Source organism: Molossus molossus, unplaced genomic scaffold (assembly GCF_014108415.1).
Source record: "Molossus molossus isolate mMolMol1 unplaced genomic scaffold, mMolMol1.p scaffold_m16_p_4, whole genome shotgun sequence".
NCBI lineage: Eukaryota > Metazoa > Chordata > Mammalia > Chiroptera > Molossidae > Molossus > Molossus molossus.
The window spans coordinates 120,784,217-120,803,209 of NW_023425377.1; the positions used below are offsets into that span (position 1 = coordinate 120,784,217).

The window sequence follows — 18,993 nt, forward strand, 5'->3', positions numbered from 1 at the left end:
GGAAAAAAGTCTAATGAAAATCTCTTATCGAATAGCCCATGTATCCAAACAAGGTTACATGTATTTCAATGGCACCATTCTATAAGAACAAGACGCCAAAAAGAAAATAATAAATTAATTTAGTATATTAAACCAGCAGCTACTGCCAATACAAGAAAATATATGTGCTAAATAAAAATGGATATGTTTATAACTGAAATTTTATTCATAAAATATAAGGGTTTTCTATTAGCATATTTGAATATTAGAGTTTTTCAACTATATTCTAAACAAAAATAATTAAAAATCAATTCAAATAACTTAGAATAAGTGCTTTATTTTTTAATTCCCACAAAAACTGAAACTATCATTTACATCAGTTGCAATAGCAATAAAAATTAGAAATCAATTTTCTGTAACTCTTGAAAACACGAGCATAAAACAAAACTAAAAGAAACAAAAAGGAAAAATTAAGTACGAAGGTAACCTGTTTGGGACATTCCCACCTGCAGATCTACACACAGCAGGTGCATTCCAAACGGTGCAAGGTTTCATTAATTCGGGACAATATTCCAGGCCCAGTTTTCACTACTTTTCAATCACTCTTGTAGGTTTATATAGAGTCGCAAAAAGTAAATCACTCCTAATATGTAACCAACTAATGCCAATTCACAGCACTCCACACCAACGCAACAGTAACTATGGAAATTGTGAGGTTAAACTCGCAGGGGAAAAAGCAAAATCTAGCATCCGAAGTGCATATGCTTTAATATAGCTGCAGTATAGTTCTACTGTTGTTTAAAAAAAAGGGGGGGGGGGTCCTTTAAACTATACATCTAAAAGTAAATGTATCATTTCATATTCTTTTTCTGAATTAAAAAAATATATACGTCATCTTTTGTTTTTGATAAGTTCAAATATGAATTGATAGTGGGGTAACTGAATTCTTTAAGAAAGCTCTATAGAAGAGATGAATACAACATACTATATCTTCTTTAAGAAGTATGAGCTGAAATGTTAGGCATTCCTTGTGTTGTTTTTTAATATATTTCAGGAATGCTGTTCTTGTAAACAATGGCTTTGAAAAAGAACTTCTGAGACCTATTCATTACTAGAGGATCTCTGTAATAGATCACCAAAACTATCCTTGTTCACGAAGTCGGGGAAAACGTTTTCAGAAGTGATCTTGCTCTGAAAAAAAATTGCTACCACTTTTCTTCCTTTTTCTTTTTTCTGATTATCACAAACATCAGAAGGTTTTCCCAAATGAATATCGATGTAAATGTTGATTTCAAGGGCAAACAGCTTCCATGAGCGTCTACTTCTCAGACGTGTCACCGTCTGTGGAGACAGAGGCAGCGCTCGGGGGGTGCGAACTGCCACTGGGCTCCTGCGACACGTTCCTTCGGGGAGAGTTTCCTGGAGCCTGAAGCTGACTGGCAGGTGCAGGAGTAGCAGCATTGAGTGACTTTGTGGAGGAATTAGATGGAAGTCTATGGCGATTACTCTCTGAACCAGAAGTAGACGAATGTCTTTTTCTTCCAAATTCCTCACTAATAGGGGGCTGCAAATTATGAAAGAAAACACAGCGACGATTATACTATTTTTTCTCCCATTAAAATCTAAGGCCAGACTTTTTCCAACAAAGAGGAAACTGTTTGGCACTTCAGCAGATTTTATTAGTGTAACAAAGACTTAACAGCAATCTAAGGTATTAAACATTAATGTCTTCCCCAGCTAAATCCACCTGCTAGTATTTTTTCATTCTTTTCACTCACATGTTTATTAAGCTTCTCTCCTGATTTAGGGCTTGTACTACATAGTAGGGCATAAGCATACGCTGGGTTCCTTGCTTCAAGAAAATGTTTCACAGAGGCTATTTTCTGTCTTTATTCAATTTCTGTTCATTTCAAAGCATCTATAACTCTAGCCCCCTCCTCAGCTCTAACCTCCTATCCTGGGCTTGCTTAAATGGTAATGTTTAAAAACAGATAAATAGCCCTGGCCGGTTTGGCTCAGCAGTTAACAGCATCGGCCTGTGGTCCAGAGAGACCCGGGTTCGGTTCCCGCTAAGGGCACGTGCCTCGGTTGCAGTTTGTCCCCGACCCTGGTCGGTTGTGCGGGTGGCAGCCACTCGATGTGTCCCTTTCACATCGATGTTTCTCTCTCTCTCTGTTCCTCTCTCTCCCTCCCACTCTACCTGAACAAAAGGTGGGAGAATGTCCGTGGAAGAATGTCCTCGGGTGAGGATGATAAAAAAAAAAAAAAGGCCAAAATTCACGTCCCATCAGCATATGTCATGAAAACTGTAAGAGTGTATGAAAGTCCTCGAGCTGCTGGTGAAAACAGCACCACAGCCACATAAACGTCACTGAGTCTGCGGCATGTCGAACGACAGAGGCAGGTCGAAACTGCAGCGCCCTGCCTACCGCACTGTGGTCGGTGAGACGCTAGCATTTGGGAAGTGTGGGTGAAAGAGTATATGGGAATTCTCTGTGCTATGTTTGCACCTGTCTTAAAGTTTGATTTCAAAACTGGAAAGTTACATTTTCAAAATAAAAGTTAAAAAAACAAATAAAAGAACAATTAAAGTTGAGGAAGTCACTGATAACTCAAAATATAAGGATAATGAAAAGAATACAGAGGAAAGTACTTGAAACTTACATCAACGCGGAAGTCTTCTAACCTCTTAAAGCTACAGAGGTATTCCTGAAGTTTTGGGTCAACAGCCTGTGTCTTAACTTGAGAATATTTTAGATAAGCCCAAAACTTTTCTAATCCATACAGCTGACCTAGTAACAACAACAACAAAAAAAATAGACACAATAAATCACATAAAAAATTTTTTAAATGATTCATATCAAACATAATCCTACTAGCAATAAACCATTTATCTTCAATATATACATTATCTAGATCTTGAGAATTAGACATTTTAATGAATAAAGGCAGCTAACATTTACTTGCTATGTAACAACTATTATTTCAGTGGTTTATTATATATTAAACTAATTTGAAGCATATATACAACCCGGGAACAGAGTTGCTTTTGAATATATTACTGATGAGAAAATTGAAACTGACAAGGTTAGGTAACGGGCCCAAGGTCACACAGTTACTAAGTGGTGGGAATGGATTCAGACCTCGCCCAGAGCCTGTGCTGACCCCCTGTGGGCTCCACCACCCCAGGCACACCCACTGATGCTGCACAGAATGTTCATGTGAGAGAACATCAGTGAGTCATCATGTTGGTAAAGTCAATCATAACAAAATACAACCCCGCAGAGAAAACATTTGGGAGTAGTTATTTTCCACCACCTCGCAGGGAAGGTCTCCTTCATCAAACACCGCAACAGTGGCCTGAAGGTCTTTAAGAAAAAAGCGATGAATTCCCTATTTACTGACAGGCTCGGGTTTACAATTAACAAAAGGAATAAGATTTTGTTGTTGTTGTTGTTTACCAGATTCGTAGTCTTTTTTGGTTTCTTCTTGGAAATCCTTAAAAATTTCTTGTCTGAATTTTTTTTCCAGTCCATAACTATAAAACCTGAACAGACATTCTAATCCATACCTATGGAAAAGAAATAAAATGTTTATAATTAAGTTTTTGCTATGACAATGCCAACATCTCATGTTTAACAGCATTGATGTAAGCAAACATGGCATAAATAATCCCAAACAAAAAAAAGATGTTTAAATGTATGTATGTTTAAAAATACATGTTTACAGCTGTCTCCCCTTCAACAACAAAGATACATTTTTTTAAAAATACATGTCTAAATGTTTAGAACGCAGATGTTTAGTTGAAGCCGTGATCTGTCATCTTTATTTGGCTTTGCTATTTTTGTTGACTCAGCCATAGCACCTCCCGAGGTACACTGGGAACCCACAGAATGTGAGGGAGCCCTTGGACAACCAGAAGAGAACTTCTTTGGACAAAGGATCTCTCCCCAGTATTGCTGAAGAACTAGTCGAAAGATTTAATGACAAATTAGGAATGTTTTAGATTGTTCCCAAACCAAGGTTTACAATGGCATGTTTGTGCATAGTATTAAATACCCTTGAACATAATCTTTACTCTAGAGAGATAAAGACCATACTTTTTGTGCTCCAGACCCGAGGTGTGGTTGACTCATTCCACTACAAAGGGACAAACATAATTAAATGGCTCTTAAGAGATCCTCTCTGCTTTAGTGATAAAGTACATTTCACAAAACACATTTTGCTGAAAGAACTGTAATCACTACATAAATCAGAAAATAAATTCCTTTGTTCCCTCCTAAAACTACCCAGAGGATCTGAGACAAATCGTGGACAGTGGATCAGCAAACTACGTGGACTCAACCTCCCACTAATAGTGATGAGCCGAATCCAGGAGAACAGACAAGGTCAACAGCACAGCTCACTTAACTAAAATACGTCACAAAAGATTCCTCGGCTGTAAAACCCTTGTCATTCCAGGTGCCTCAGTGCAGCAGAGGTGATACTGTCTTCATCACAGTACTGGGAACAGAACATCACCTGGCTGTTACTCACCGGAAGAAGGGTGTGTGTGTCTTTTGTAACCAGTTTACTTACAAGGTAAAGAATGACAGCCGGTCCGTGCGTGTGTGCGTGTGTGCGTGTGTGTGTTGTAACTGGCTTATTTACAAAACAGCGACAGTCCAGAAGAACAGCAATCTGCCAAGAGAAAGGCAGGACCACCAACTACACACCCACACACAAACCAGAGCCCTGTGCTCTGACAGCCAGAAGTGATGCTATTCTTTGAGTTCGTTTATGACCGAAGGCTACGGGAACTAAGGACTAAAGGAACAGCAGCTCAGAGGGACAAATCTGCCTTGACCGTCCTCTTATGGGATGTTACATTGATACCAGTGGCTCTCAACCTTGGCTACATAGAAGAATCATCTGGGAGCTTTTAACACATACTGATGCCCAGGCTCTGCTGCAAACCCATGAAATCAGAATCTTTGGTGAAGCCAAGGCCCCTTTCTTTCTTTCTCTCTGAAAAGCAGAACTGAGAACTTTTGGTTTTTATCAAAGTAAAATTTTAGAGGAATGTTAGAATCCTTAGATTATTGGCAAAGGCCAATATACTAAAACAACATTTGACTTTTACTCTTATTTCTTAGCAAATGAATCCCAAAGACCGAAAGTATGACATTAACACAATCCAAATGTGTGGCATGACTGCTGGAGTAAAGAGCAGGGATGGCCCTGGCCAGTTTGGCTCAGCGGTTAGAGCGTCGGCCTGCGGTCCAGAGAGACCCGGGTTCGGTTCCCGCTAAGGGCACGTACCTCGGTTGCAGTTTGTCCCCGGCCCTGTTTGGGTTGTGCGGAAGGCAGCCACTCGATGTGTCCCTTTCACGTCGATGTTTCTCTCTCTCTGTCTTCCTCTTTCTCCCTCCCGCTCTGTCTGAACAAAAAATGAAAAAATGTCCCCAGGTGAGGATTGAAAAATAAAGAGAGCAGGGGCAAATGACCGGCCTCTTAGTTGTCATTGACTCACTTGCCCAGCCTCATTGCTTAAAGGCTATGAACCAGAAGGAACTACAGTTGAATTCTAGTCTTATAACTACATCCCTGTAAATAGGGTAATAATATCCTACCTTTCAAGAGTAGTTGAGATACTACCTGTAAAACACTTACGACCCCAGCTGAAGATATGTAATAAATGTTATTTCTCTCCCTCCTTGAAACCATCGTAATGCTACTTTTTGTTAATGAATATACAGTGATACCTCGGTTCTCGAACATAATTCGTTCCAGGAGGACGGTCGAGAACCGAAGCAATGAAACCAATAGGAAAGCGTGACTCCACAAAGCGTGACTCTCTCTCTGCACTCACACTGATGACGCGAGCAAGGCGCGCTGGGCCGAATGAACGCCATTCGGTTCAACTCGGCTCATCTCGGAAGTTCGAGTTCCAAATATTTGTTCGGATTCCGAGACAAAAGTTTCTCGAATCTCCATTTGGTCGAAAACCGAGGCGTTCGAGAACCGAGGTATCACTGTATTTAGTAATGACCTTCTTCCTAACAATAACCACGCGTTGAGCACTTGCTATGTATCAGGTAATACGTTAAGCCCTTTACATGTCATTTTGTTTAATCTTCTCAATAACCTTATGAGGGTACCTACTATAATTTCCCCCAATTTATAAAGAACCTAAAGCTTAGGGGGATTATAATTTGCCATAGTCACAGTAAATGAATGGGCCAGGTCTCATCTCAAAGCCTTCCCGTGCTGTGCTACACTTCCTAAGAAACAGCCAACCAGTCTAGTCATGAACACTGAAGAAACAGACCCAAAATTATAAAACAGTGTTAAAAACTATTACAGACATACACAGAAGAACAGAGAAGAGGGACTCCCAACCTAGACTTTGGTAGGAACTTAATCAGGAAAATATTAGAAAGTATTACAAATTGTTTGCTTAAACAGCAAAACATACTGAAATTATTGATAACAATGGCTTTCAAACTTTTCAGAGTTCAATAGTAAGAAAAATATTTTAATTTGTGATCAACTTAATACAACACTCACATACATTATGTGTGTACATAAAAGCACATGTCAGTTTTCCAGACTATTCTTAAATGTCTACGTATATATGAATTGTGAAACAATTTATCCTTACTATGTTCAGTGCAATTTTACTATATTTTTTACTGTATTTTTTTAAGCAAGTCAGAACCACTAAATTGATCTTGCAACTCTCCCTTGGGTTACAGACCACAGGGTGAATGAGAACCTCGCGATCAGAAATGGCAGACTTTGCCTTTGGTGTCAACTCTGGTAAACTGGCTAACAGTAGCTGTTGAAGTTGTGATCAGACTACAAGTCTGAATTCAAGAATGATATTGAAACTGCTGGGATTGATTAGAGAGGTCAGCAGTGTACCGAGGAGGGGAGAATAAGAGGTACACATACCATGTATCTGTCCTTCTTTATCAAGATATAGATTCTAGATGCAAATTAAATGGGCTTTATTTTTTACCAGTCAGTGCAAATGTAATTTTTTCCTCTTAAAGATCACAATATCTGATTAATAATATATTCTTTTTAAAAATTTATATGAGAAATCCACTTTTGGAACTTGAAGGATAAATTTAGAAAATACTGAGAAGAAAATTATCTTTTTTCCTCTTTGTCACTTCTTTCTCCCTATACCAAGGAATACATAGCTTGTAGGGGTCCACTTCGTGTTCCTTCTCCCTCTATTGGTCTGGTCTCCACAGTCCTATGGGCACCCTCAAAATCCCCCCTGGACACTTCTCAGAAAAGCAAGGTCTAACCTGGACAAAGAGAAAGAGTTAGCAAAGTGGAGGGAGGAAGGGGAACAAGCAGAGGTAAGAATATGTACAGACGTCTGGACGCTAGAGGGCTCGGCCGCCAGAGAACACGCAGCCCAGTACCAGTGCTGCCCGGAGGACTAGCAGTGGGAAGAAACAAGGCTGGACGGGTAAGTCTGGACACATCAGGAGAGGCCTTACTTTCTCTTGGCTCAAGCGTGTATTAATCTGGAGATGTATAAGCACATGCAAGGAAGTCTGTAATGGGGGGGCAAGAGAGAGGGAAGTCAGTCCAATTTCATTTGGCCTTTACGCCAGTCCCTGAAACGGTCCCAAAGGATCCTACCTCCTGGCAGTCACAACCTGTACAAGCCTTCTGCACTGCCCGCGGGCGGGCCTATGACCATCGCAATGTGGCAGGGGTGCGGGTACAGCCGCCTCCAAGTACAGGTTCTGAAGACACCGAAGCCTCCCTCCCCTCGAAGTTCATCCTCTGGTGCAGCTCCAGCTCTGAGTGCGGTCAGGCTGTGGGAGGCCCTGAGGCACGCAGAGGCCCGTGTGCTCAGGAACCAAAGCCTCCTGCCCAGAGCCATGGGAAGGAGCTGGAGGAGAGGCCTCCGGCCTGAGTCAAGTCTTTAGACCAGTGGTCCTCAGCCTTCCTATTGCCTGACCCTTCAATACAGTTCCTCAAGGTGTGGGGACCCCCAACCATAAAATTATTTTCGTTGCTACTTCACAACTGTCATTTTGCTACTGTTATGTCTTAGGCGACCCCTGTGAAAGGGTCGTTCGATCCCCAAAGGAGTCGCGACCCACAGGTTGGGAACCGCTGCTTTAGACACTGTAGCGCCAGCCAACACCTCGACCGCAATGTCATGCGGGGTCTGAGCAAGAACAGCCGGGCTGCGCTGCTCCTGGGCCTGAGCCACAGGAACTGGACTGTGTTTGTTGTTCTAAGCCTCTGAGTTGGGGGGCTGGTATGCAGCTATAGAAAACCAGGACAGCCCTCCCTCCGGTTATGTGATGATCCCGTCACAGTTCAAAACAGGGCTACTTCTCAATACTAGTTCTTATTTTTTAAAAACTCTCTCTCCAAGGGTAAAAAAATATTTGACCTGTAGTTTTCTTTTGCATCTTCCCAAGCAAGTTGTTTAAATTCCTCGTACATCTTTTTATTGAAGTGGTCTCTGAGGAAAAAGGACCAGAAGCGAAAGAGGGTATTCATTTCTTGGGACCGGCCAACTCCCAAGCGCTTTCTGTCTGGAAAAAGTTAAAATAATAAAACATTTTAAAATTAAAATGTTAAAAGTCAAAACAAGCAGATGTTTTACATAACTTAAAATAAAGAAAGCTGCAACATATTAATCCTCAAAACGTATTCGGGTTTCTTCTAAACAAGTTTAAGCATTTGTCAGTAGTAACAAAAATATAGTAAACTTTCTTTCTTCATGTGTCTAAACTGCAAAATTCATGAATAAGAATATATAAACACATTTACTTAAGTTAATTATTAGCATAACAAATAAAATAATATCTTGATATTAAATGGCACAATTTGAACTTTTTAGAATTACAGAGGAACCTCGTTTCCCAAACTTAATTCATTCTGGAAGTCTGTTCAAAACCCAGGTCATTTTTTCCCATTAGTAATAATGTCAATTGAATTAATCTGTTCCAGACCCCCAAATGATTTCCTATTTTAACCTTTCTTATATGTAGTACATAACTTATATCTAATAATATATCTAATAAATATCTTATATCTATATATATAATAGATAACATATATAAGATAATAATATATATAATATATCTATACATATCTAATAATATATCTTATATCTAACGTACTTTTTAATCTATAAACACTTTAAAACCAAAAAGAATATGAAATGTAAATGAAAATTTTAAAATGAAATAAAAAATTTAATAATAATAAGCAGCAACAAAAGCAAAAAAAAAAAAAACCACGACAATATTCACAGCACAATTTCCTGAGACGCCAACAACATGAGGTTTAGCTGTAAACTGACTCTAACTCTCCCACTCTCTCCTGTCGCCTGAGAGGCTTGACTGATCCTACAGGTGACTGATCCTACAGGTGTCAGCGTGACTATCTTGATATTAAATGTCGCAATCTGAATTTTTCAATACTCGTTGAGAAGTGAACTGTTTGAGACGGGAGACGTTTGAGAACCGAGATTTGACTATTTTAATTTTAAATAGAGCTGTGAAAAAGCATCTTACCACTCAGGCATCTTCGATGATACTTGTGGTACACTTGGTGGGTGAAGCCATTTTCCTTCAGAAGTTCGTGAGAAGGGTGCTGAAACTTCGGGAACGAATGAGGAGTCCATCCGTAACTTCCCACCAGCTGTGCGCCTTCCGAAGGTGAAGTATTTGAACTGCTGAGTGAGGAGGGGCAGAAAGCCTTCAAACTAAAATATCAAGAACCCAGTGTTTAAACCAATTTTCACTATTTGTTTATTACTGGGAATGCGAGCAATGGAAAAGACGTTAGTCCCCAAAACTCTCCTAAATTAATGACATATAGATCTACATGTGAATTGCCATTTGTGTACAGAAGTTTATTAACAAATGGTCATAAGCCCGGCCGGTGCGCTCAGTGGTTGAGCGTCGACCCATGCACCAACAGGTTGCTGGTTCGATTCCCGTTAGGGCTCATGCCCAGGTGGTGGGCCAAATCCCCAGTGGGTGGACATGCAGGAGGTCAATTGATGTTCTCTCTCATCAATGTTTCTATCTTCCTCTCCCTTCCTTTCTCTCTAAAATCAATTTTAAAAAATTTTGTTTAAATGGTCATAAATTCCCTTAAACAGTAACTAGTGCCCTGGCCAGTGTGGCTCAGATGGTTGCGTGTCTTCCCAGTTTGATTCTCAGTCAGGGCAATGCCTGGTATACAGACTCGATCCCTAGTAGAGGGTGTGCAGGAGGCAGCCAATTGATGTTTCTCTCTCATCAATGTTTCTCTCTCTCTCTCTCCCTTCCTCTCTCTAAAATCAATAAAAACATACTTTAAAAATTAATAATAAAAATAAAACAATAACAAGAAGCAGATGACTGAATAATCAGCTTATTCCTCTTCTAAACCCATTATTAGTTTAGTTTGGGTAAGTTAAATTTTCTTTTTATTATGGTACTGGAAAATTTTTCAATTTTCTTGAGTAATAATAGGTTAATAATATAAATTGAGTAAGTAGAAATAAGGAATAAATCTGGTACAAAGGCAATAATTTCATTATCACAAAGACATACCTGCAATTTTGTAAATTAATTCTACTTCTAAAATATCTCCTACATCTGTCTCATCCTCTCCTCTTGCATTCTATTACTCAAATTTAGGCTTTCCGACTCTTCGGTGGAACTAACTGGTCGTGTTTCTAGCTCCCTCCTCTATCTTGTCACCAAAGTGATCTTCCTAAGACACTTCTCTAGGTCGGTGGTTTTCAATGTGTGGTCTGTAGACGCTTAAAGGGGTTCCCAGGAACCTTTCAGAAAGTCTGTGAGGTCAAAACTACTTTCACAGCAATACTAAAAGAGTATTTTCTCTTTTTACCATGTTAACATTAGTACTGATACTACTAAAGCAATGGTGTACACAATTGCTGCTGCAAATTGAGACAGTAGCACCAAACTTTGCTTACTGGAGACAGTATTATTTACTTCTATGCACTTGCAATTAAAATTAAAAATGCCAGTTTCAGTTTAGGATGTTCTTGATGAAGAAAAAACCATTTACTTCATGAAATCTCAACCCTTGAGTATATATGCCTTATTGTGTGTGACAAAATGGGGCAGAAGCTTTAGTTTTGCAAAATGACAAACTTCTGGAGATGTTTCACAACAGTGTGAGTATACTTAACATTACTGAACGGTATACTTAAAAATAGTTAGGACAGTAACTTTTATGTGGGTTTTTTTTTTTTTATCACAACTAGAGAAATATGGGATGCAAGGAAGCATCAAGCACTTTTGCAGCACATCAAAGTCAATGGCTGTTGTTAAGGACTAGATAAATGCCTGTTGACTTCCTTGCTCCCGATGTGATGGTATTGAGAATTAAGTCATGAGGCGAGAGCTCTCCTGGTGGGATTAGTGCCCTTGGAAGAGGCAGGAGAGAGGCTGCCTCCTCTCTTGCTACTCTCCACCATGTAAACAGACAAGAAGATCTGCAAACTGTAGGTAGGCCCTCACCAGACACGTCTGCACCGTGTCGATCAGAGGCAGTCAGCAGTCAGAACCCAGCACTCCAGTACCTGGAGGACAAGGGCCTCGCTGCCCGTCCTGGCTCCAGCCAGCCACACTGTAAGTAAACGTGGGTAGCCGTCTTCCCAGTGTGTCACAGAGCTGGGAGTGGAAGACGGGCAGCTGCTACCACACCAAACACTGATGTTGACCAACATTAACCACAGTTTACCAGACCAGCTTTGCCCTGGAAACTTTAAATGTTAAAATAGACTCTGGAGTTCCAAAATGGTCAATGCAGAGTTTCTGCCAGTACAATTGCTGTCTAAGTGGACAGATTCCTGGTCCTTCTCTCTCTTCTATCTTTCCTGACGTTACTCTCTTTTGTGTTTTTTTTTTTTTAATTGATTCTTTAGAGAGAGAGGAAGGAAGGGAGAGAAACACTGATGTACAGAGATAAATCGATTGGCTGCCTACTGAACACCCCCTACTGGGGATCGAGCCCACAACCAGGCATTCAGTTTTACTTTTTAGTTCAGTAAATTATTTAACTCCAAAAAAGAAAGTTCTTTGAGATCCTCAATCATTTTTAAAAGTATGAAAAAGTCCTTAAACCAAAAGTTTGAAAATCATTTAACTAAATCATATCATTTTGCTGCTCAAAATCCATTACCTACAGAATGAGCCCAATTTTCGCAGCAGGATATTCAAAAGGGCCTGATCAAAGCCTGACATAATTTTTACAAGAATCAATTCCCATAAAATTCCACTATGGTATTCTCCTATCTTATTCTCCAAGTACATATAACTTATGTGCCTTGTGCTACACCACCATATATTTTTATATTCTGGTAACTTTGCTATTTTCTCCCTTATAGATCCTCTACCTCTCGTTTCCCACCTTAGTCTGTTAAAATTTTACTCATCCGTCAATATCAATATTACTGTCTATGCTCAGTGAAGTTTCTCATGACATCCCCGTTGGGATGAACCTTCTTGCCTTTCTCATAATAACTGGTTTGAAGATATATACACGATAATCATATCTCAATCAGAAATATCTCTCAAACTAGGCAGTAATCTCATTAAAGGCTTAACATACATCTCTTATGTCTTAATAAACCATTCCACAAGACACAAAATTTTCATATAGTAGGTATTCAAAAAATTTTGTGGAAGGATGAATAAAAGTTTAACCTGCCTATGATTGAACAGTGGTGCACTTAATCTCCAAATTGCAGGAAAAAAACCTTTTTCCTTAATGGTTAATTAATATTTTACATGTAAATTTCCAAAGCTAACATCACTTTCTAACCAAGCAAAATCAGTAAAAATTTAGGAGACTCTTGGTAAAGGATAAGCCTGCTTTGAAATGTCTCTTTAAGATGAGCAGCCATGTAAACCAAATAAACCAGGGAAAAATTAGACTTAAGTTGTATAAACCACTTCTATACTCAACAGCATTTTGTTCCCACAGGCTCATGACTGCCTTGACATGGGGAAGGTAGTTTATTCACCTGGTCATTTACTGAGTACGACCTATGCCAGGCACTGAGGTTCTGCCATCCATGAATTTACTGTCTGAAGAAGACATCTACAAAAATTTAAACAATGCCCATAAAACACTTAGCACAGTGCCCCGGGCATTACTGAAAAAATGTAGTAAGTGTTAGGCAGTATTAAATAATTTTACTACAATGACTATACCATTACTTACACTTATCACAAAGAGCCAGAAAGAAAGAACTTTCGAAAAAGGGGGCAGTGAGCCCTGGCTGGTGTGGCTCAGTTGGTTGAGTATCATCCCACGCACCGAGAGGTCACTGGTTTGATTCCCAGTCAGGGCACATGCGCTCGATCCCCAGTAGGGGGCGTGCAGGAGGCAGCCAATCGATGTTTCTCTCTTCCTTTCCCTCTCTCTAAAATCAATAAAAACTATCTTGGGGGGGGGGGGCAGTGGGAGACAAGGGAAAGCAGAGATAAAGAATTCCTGCAGTACAATGGAAGGCAAAGTCATCTTCTGAGAAGTATGAGGTACAGGTAGGCCCAGGAGCCCCTTCTCTGAGGAAGTCAATTAGAGTTTAGTGAAAAAACTATAGATGACACAGATATCAAAAATAAATAATTCCGCCCTGGCTTGTTTGGCTTAGTGGTTAGAGCATCGGCCTGTGATCGAGAGAGACCCGGGTTCAGTTCCCGCTAAGGGCATGTACCTCGGTTGCAGTTTGTCCCCGGCCCTGGTTGGTCGTGTATGTGGCAGCCATTCGATGTGTCCCTTTCACATCGATGTTTCTCTCTCTCTCTCTCCCCCTCCCACTCTATCTGAACAAAAAATGGAAAAGTGTCCTTGGGTGAGGTTAAAAAAAATAATAAAAATCCTTTGATGGGCTTATCAGCATACTGGATAGGTCAGAGCTGAGGAAAGAATTAGGAAACTTGAATACAGGTCAATCAAAATGATCAGAAAGAGACTACAAAAAAAGATCAGATCAGATCATCCAAGAGCATTTATTTCAACTTCTTTGGTTTCTTTTTTAGTATTTTCATTGTTCTATAATTTGTTAACATTAATTTTTAAATATTTCTAAATGTATAATTAGTAACTGTTTTCAACAGACTTAAAATCCAGCACAAAGCAATGTTCGACGAGCACAGTACCTGACAGAGGATGTTCTTGGCCCATGATCTCTGGAATCCATTACCCAACCAACATGACACTCCAGGGGCGGATTTGTACTATGTCTTGTTTTCCTCTTTCGTGGACTCTAAAGAAAAGTCAAACATTGCAATTACTTTCACTAGTGTGAACTTTACAAGTAAATGAAAACCCTCTGACTGTGAACCAACTCAAACATTTCCATACTGTGGAGGGCACATTATGAAATCATATGAAGTCACAAAACTCAAGCTATCACACACAAGTCACAAAACTTAACAAACAAGGCCCCGGACTAGGCTTCAACCCAAAATGAAAGGCAATACAACTTTGCCTATAACTCTTTATTACACCTTCTGATCATCTTTTATTACACTAACCCAACCGTAAAGAAGTTACTCCTTAACCCGAGAAAACATCGCTATGGTAAAATACCTTTTTTAAATTTTTAAACAGATTCTTACAATCTAAAATATACCTTTTTAAACGTGATAGAAACTAAGAAGTCTCGTTTTGTAATGTTCAAGGATATCGAATGCAGGCTTATATTCCTGGTTGTTTTGTGTACCTTTATATCAATGGCTTTTGGTTCTTTGACCACAGGATAAAATCTTGGTGTTTTGTTTGGATCTTGTAACCTGGGTGTTCGAGGTGTTCTGGGTGTCCTTGCAGGATAAAGTCTAGGAGATTCTGGAACTGCCGCTGGCAGCGAACATGCCATTGCTGCCGAAGATATTTCTGAAACAATAAGCAGCTTCTGAGCTAATTTATCAGTCAAATCAGCAAAATAAAAAAAGTATTTGAATGCTAGGAAAATATTTCACTTTGAGAAAAAGGATAAGTCTACAATTCTCTACTCTCAGAGAATTTCTTCATTAGAAACATTTCAAGAATATAAGAATAAAAAAAATGAAAATAAAAAACACTTGTCTACACATTACCTAGGTTTTCAAAATTTTAATTTTGCTATGTGTTGTTGTTGTTTTAATTAAAGAAAAATAGCCTGGAGCCCACTTTCTAACCTTCCCTAATCACATTTTTTTGTTTTTCCTCTTCAGAGAACCAGAGTCTTAAATTTTAGATTTTTATCTATTATTATACATATAATATTATTTTGCATAATTAACTTTATAAACTGACATCATACTATAGGTATCATTTTGAAAGCTTTTTCAGTTAATATTTTGTTTGTGAACTGAATATTCAAGTTCTGTTTGTATAGCTTTGATCATTCATATTACTGCAGAATACTATGCTGTTATACAAATAAATCAAAATGTATCCATTTTCCTGAAAATCCGCATTTATGTTATTTCCAATTTTTTGGTATAATCGACAGTTTTGCAGTGAAGACCGTTGAACATGTCTCCTGGTACAGGTGTGAGCATTTCTCCAGTGTTTACATCTGAAATGGAAATGCCGAGTCCAAGGGCATGTGCGTCTGCCCACTTCCTGAACACTGAGCGCAAGCTGCTTTGAACAGTGGCTGCACCACTTTATAATCCCACCAGCAGTAGGTCAAGGTCCCAGCAATTTCACATCCTGGTCTAGGCTGGGTTTTGTTCAGACTTTTTAACTAATTTTCCATCTCATGAGACTTAAATTGTATTTGTATTTCTTTGGTTACTAGTGAAATGGAGCACATTTTCATATGTATAGTCATCACTCAGATTTCCCCTTTCATGAGCTTTCCATTCAAATCCTTTGACTATTTTCTCCATTGGTTTCACTAATTCGTTTGTGAAAATCCTACGGTCATAATTAAGCAGCACGTGAATCAAGCAGTAGTATCAAAAATGTAAGCTCCAGCCCTGGCCTGTGTGGCTTATTCCCGTCCCCACTCTGTCACCTCGTCTCCCTGTCTTGCCATCTCCCCTCCCAATCCACTTTCCGTACTGTTACCAGGATGACTGTTCTGAGAAGCAAACTAGGCCGGTTTGTATTTATACCTAAAATCTTTCAGTGTGTCCATTTGCCTCTGGTGTATGTCTAGGCTCTTTATCAAGAAATACAAGACAGCCCTGATTTTGCCACTTCTGCATTTTATCCATTTATTGGTTGATGTATTCAATGTTACTGTCTCACGTATCATTCCATCAGATGCCCAGGCCAAGCCCCAGGCTTCCCGAAAGCAAGGGCCTCAGTCACAGTAGTACATTAGTGCCAACAACAGCTCCTAGGAGAAAGCGTATGCCCCCCCCAAAGCCTGATCAGCTTACCTGAACTATGTTCACGCTGTTTTCCTTGCACCAACTAAAATAATCTGAAGGATACAAATATAACCCTAAACTGAAATACATGTAAAATCCAATGCCTTTGTAAAAGATCTAAGAGCAACACAATCCAGAAACAGTAAGGTTCTAGCAACCAGACTATGGTCTCTAAATTCCATTCCCCACAGACTTGGTCTGCTAAAAGAAATGAAGTCTGGAGCCAAGTATAACATGAGCCTGGGAAATCTTGATTCAGCCAGCAGTGAGGTTAATAAAGAAAATACTAGCTTAGGTCATGAGGACACCAGAGAAAACTTTAGGGTACCTCCCTAGTAAAATGAAGTGACCTGACCACTAAAAATAATGACTGAAATGAATTAAACATATAAAATAAGCACCAACTCATTATTCTGAAAATTGATAAATTGAAGAAAAAGAAAGAAACATGTATTTACCCTTCCTTTCCTGTAAAAATTGAGTATCAGGATAACCCCCCAAAAAAGATAAAAGAATATTCTTTAAAGAACTGAAGGTAAGAAATAGAGAAGGAATGATTTTTTCAAACAAGTACTGTAAGTCTGCATTTAATGTCATGGATAGGTTCTGTGACTTGAATCAAAATGACATGTAACAAAACCAATTTTACCACAAGTTCATTGATACAAACAAGAGTTAAGTTCCTTTGGCATCTCATCAACATTGTAACAAAATGATGGTGAATGAAATGACATCATTCAGGGACCTGCTGTGTTGTGACTTTAAGGAAACAGAAGATCTAGGGAATATTCATCATGACTGCATAAAGCCACTTGGTAAAATGGTGAGGGGAAATTCAACACCAAAGACATGATCCATGAAAGAAATAATTGATAAGCTGAACTTCATTAAAATTTAAAATGCCTGCTCTGCAAATAACACTGTTAAGAGAATGAGAAGCAAGCCACAGATTAAAATATTTGCAGAAGATTCAGCTGATAAAGGACTGCTATCCTAAATAGACAAAGAATTCTTAAAACTCAACAACAAACATCACAATTTTAAAAAATGAGCCAAAGATCTGAACAGGTATCTTTTTTTTTTTTTTTTTTTAATCCTCTCCCAAGGAAATTTTTCCATTTTTGTTCAGATAGAGTGTGAGGGAGACAGAGAGACAAAGAGAAACATCGACATGAAAGAGACATATTGAGTGGCTGCCTCCCACACGACCCCACCAGAGCCGGGAAGAATCGCAACCGAGCTATGTGCCCTTGACCAGAATCGAACCTGCGACTCATTGGTCTGCGGGCCGACGCTCTAACCGCTGAGCCAAACCTGCCAGGGCATGGAGCATCTTTTTATTTGCTTATTTGCCATCTGTATATATCTTCTTTAAGATACCTGTTCAACCCTGGCCGGTTTGGCTCAGCGGTTAGAGCGTCGGCCCGTGAACCAGAGAGACCCGGGTTCAGTTCCCGCTAGAGGCATGTACCTCGGTTGCGGTTTGTCCCTGGCTCCAGTTGGGGTCATGTGGGTGGCAACCACTTGATGTGTCTCTCTCACATCAATGTTTCTCTCTCTCTTTCCCTCCCGCTCTATAAAAAAAATAAAACAGAAAATAAAAAAAGATGCTCCACATCATATGTCATCAGAGAAGTGTAAATTAATACAAGATACCATAACACACCTGTTAGAATGGCCAAAACCCAGAACACTGATACCACCAAATGCTGCTGAGGATCTGGAGCAATAGCAACTCCCTCTCATCATTGGTGGTGGGAATGCAAGCCAGGAAGGATGGCAGTTTGGCTATTTCTCATAAAACTACACATACTTTTACTGTACTATCGAGTAATCCCCCTCCTTAGTACTTATCCAAAGGAACTAAAAAATTAGGTCCACACAAAAACCTGCACATGGATGTTTATGGCGGTTCTATTCATAATTGCCCAAACTTGGAAGCAACCAAGATGTCCTTCAGTAGGTAACAGATAAATAAATTTTGGTACATCCAGATAGTGGAATATCATGCGGTGCTAAAAAGAAATGAGCTATCAAGCCGTGAAAAGACATGGGGGAACCTTGAATGCACATTACTAAGTGTAAGAATCCAACGTGAAAGGCTACATACCGTACGATCCAAGCATGCAAGACTCTAGAAATGAAGAACTATGGAGACAGTAAGGAGATCAGTGATTGCCAGGGGTGGGGGCGGGGAGGGAAGAGATGAACAGACAAAACAGAGAGAATTTTTAGGGTAGTGAAACTATTTTGCGTGCTAGTATGGTAGATACATGTCATTATATACCTATCAAAACCCTAAAGATATACAACACCAAGAATGAAACCTATGTAAACTATAGACTGAGTGGTTTTCAGAGCAGTGAAAACACTATGTATAATACTACAGTAATGGATACATGTCACTGTAAATTTGTCCAAACCCACAGAATGAACACCACCAAGACTAACCGGTAATGCAAATGGTGGACTTTGGGTGACTGGGCTGTGTCAATGCTGCTTGCTGTGGGGAAGCAGCCTCCTTCAACAGATGGGCGATGCTGTGCAAGCTGGGGGCTGGGAGTACATGGGAAATCTCTGTGCCTTCCTCCTTAATTTTGCTGTGAGCCTAAAACGGAACTAAAACCAAAAGTTGAAGGGAAAC

At 39.6% G+C, this 18,993-nt stretch overlaps 1 protein-coding gene across 8 annotated transcripts in view; it reads right to left on the minus strand.

Annotated features, from left to right (window-relative positions):
• Positions 1-1,021: 1,021 nt before the first annotated feature.
• Positions 1,022-18,993, minus strand: part of LARP1B (La ribonucleoprotein 1B) — a 103,342-nt gene continuing 85,370 nt past the window's right edge. Inside the window, exons 13-19 of one of the 8 annotated variants that reach the window (XM_036240568.1) lie at positions 14,708-14,877; positions 14,142-14,248; positions 9,525-9,715; positions 8,393-8,537; positions 3,441-3,550; positions 2,644-2,771; positions 1,022-1,543 (exon numbers count right to left, since the gene is read on the minus strand). In XM_036240568.1, the coding sequence (XP_036096461.1) occupies positions 1,298-1,543; positions 2,644-2,771; positions 3,441-3,550; positions 8,393-8,537; positions 9,525-9,715; positions 14,142-14,248; positions 14,708-14,877 (1,097 nt within the window). In that variant the 3' untranslated portion in view covers positions 1,022-1,297. Of the gene's footprint in view, positions 1,544-2,643; positions 2,772-3,440; positions 3,551-7,478; positions 7,536-8,392; positions 8,538-9,524; positions 9,716-14,141; positions 14,249-14,707; positions 14,878-18,806; positions 18,969-18,993 lie in introns of those variants that run through there. The other 7 variants (XM_036240572.1, XM_036240570.1, XM_036240571.1 and 4 more) reach the window with 7 other exon arrangements.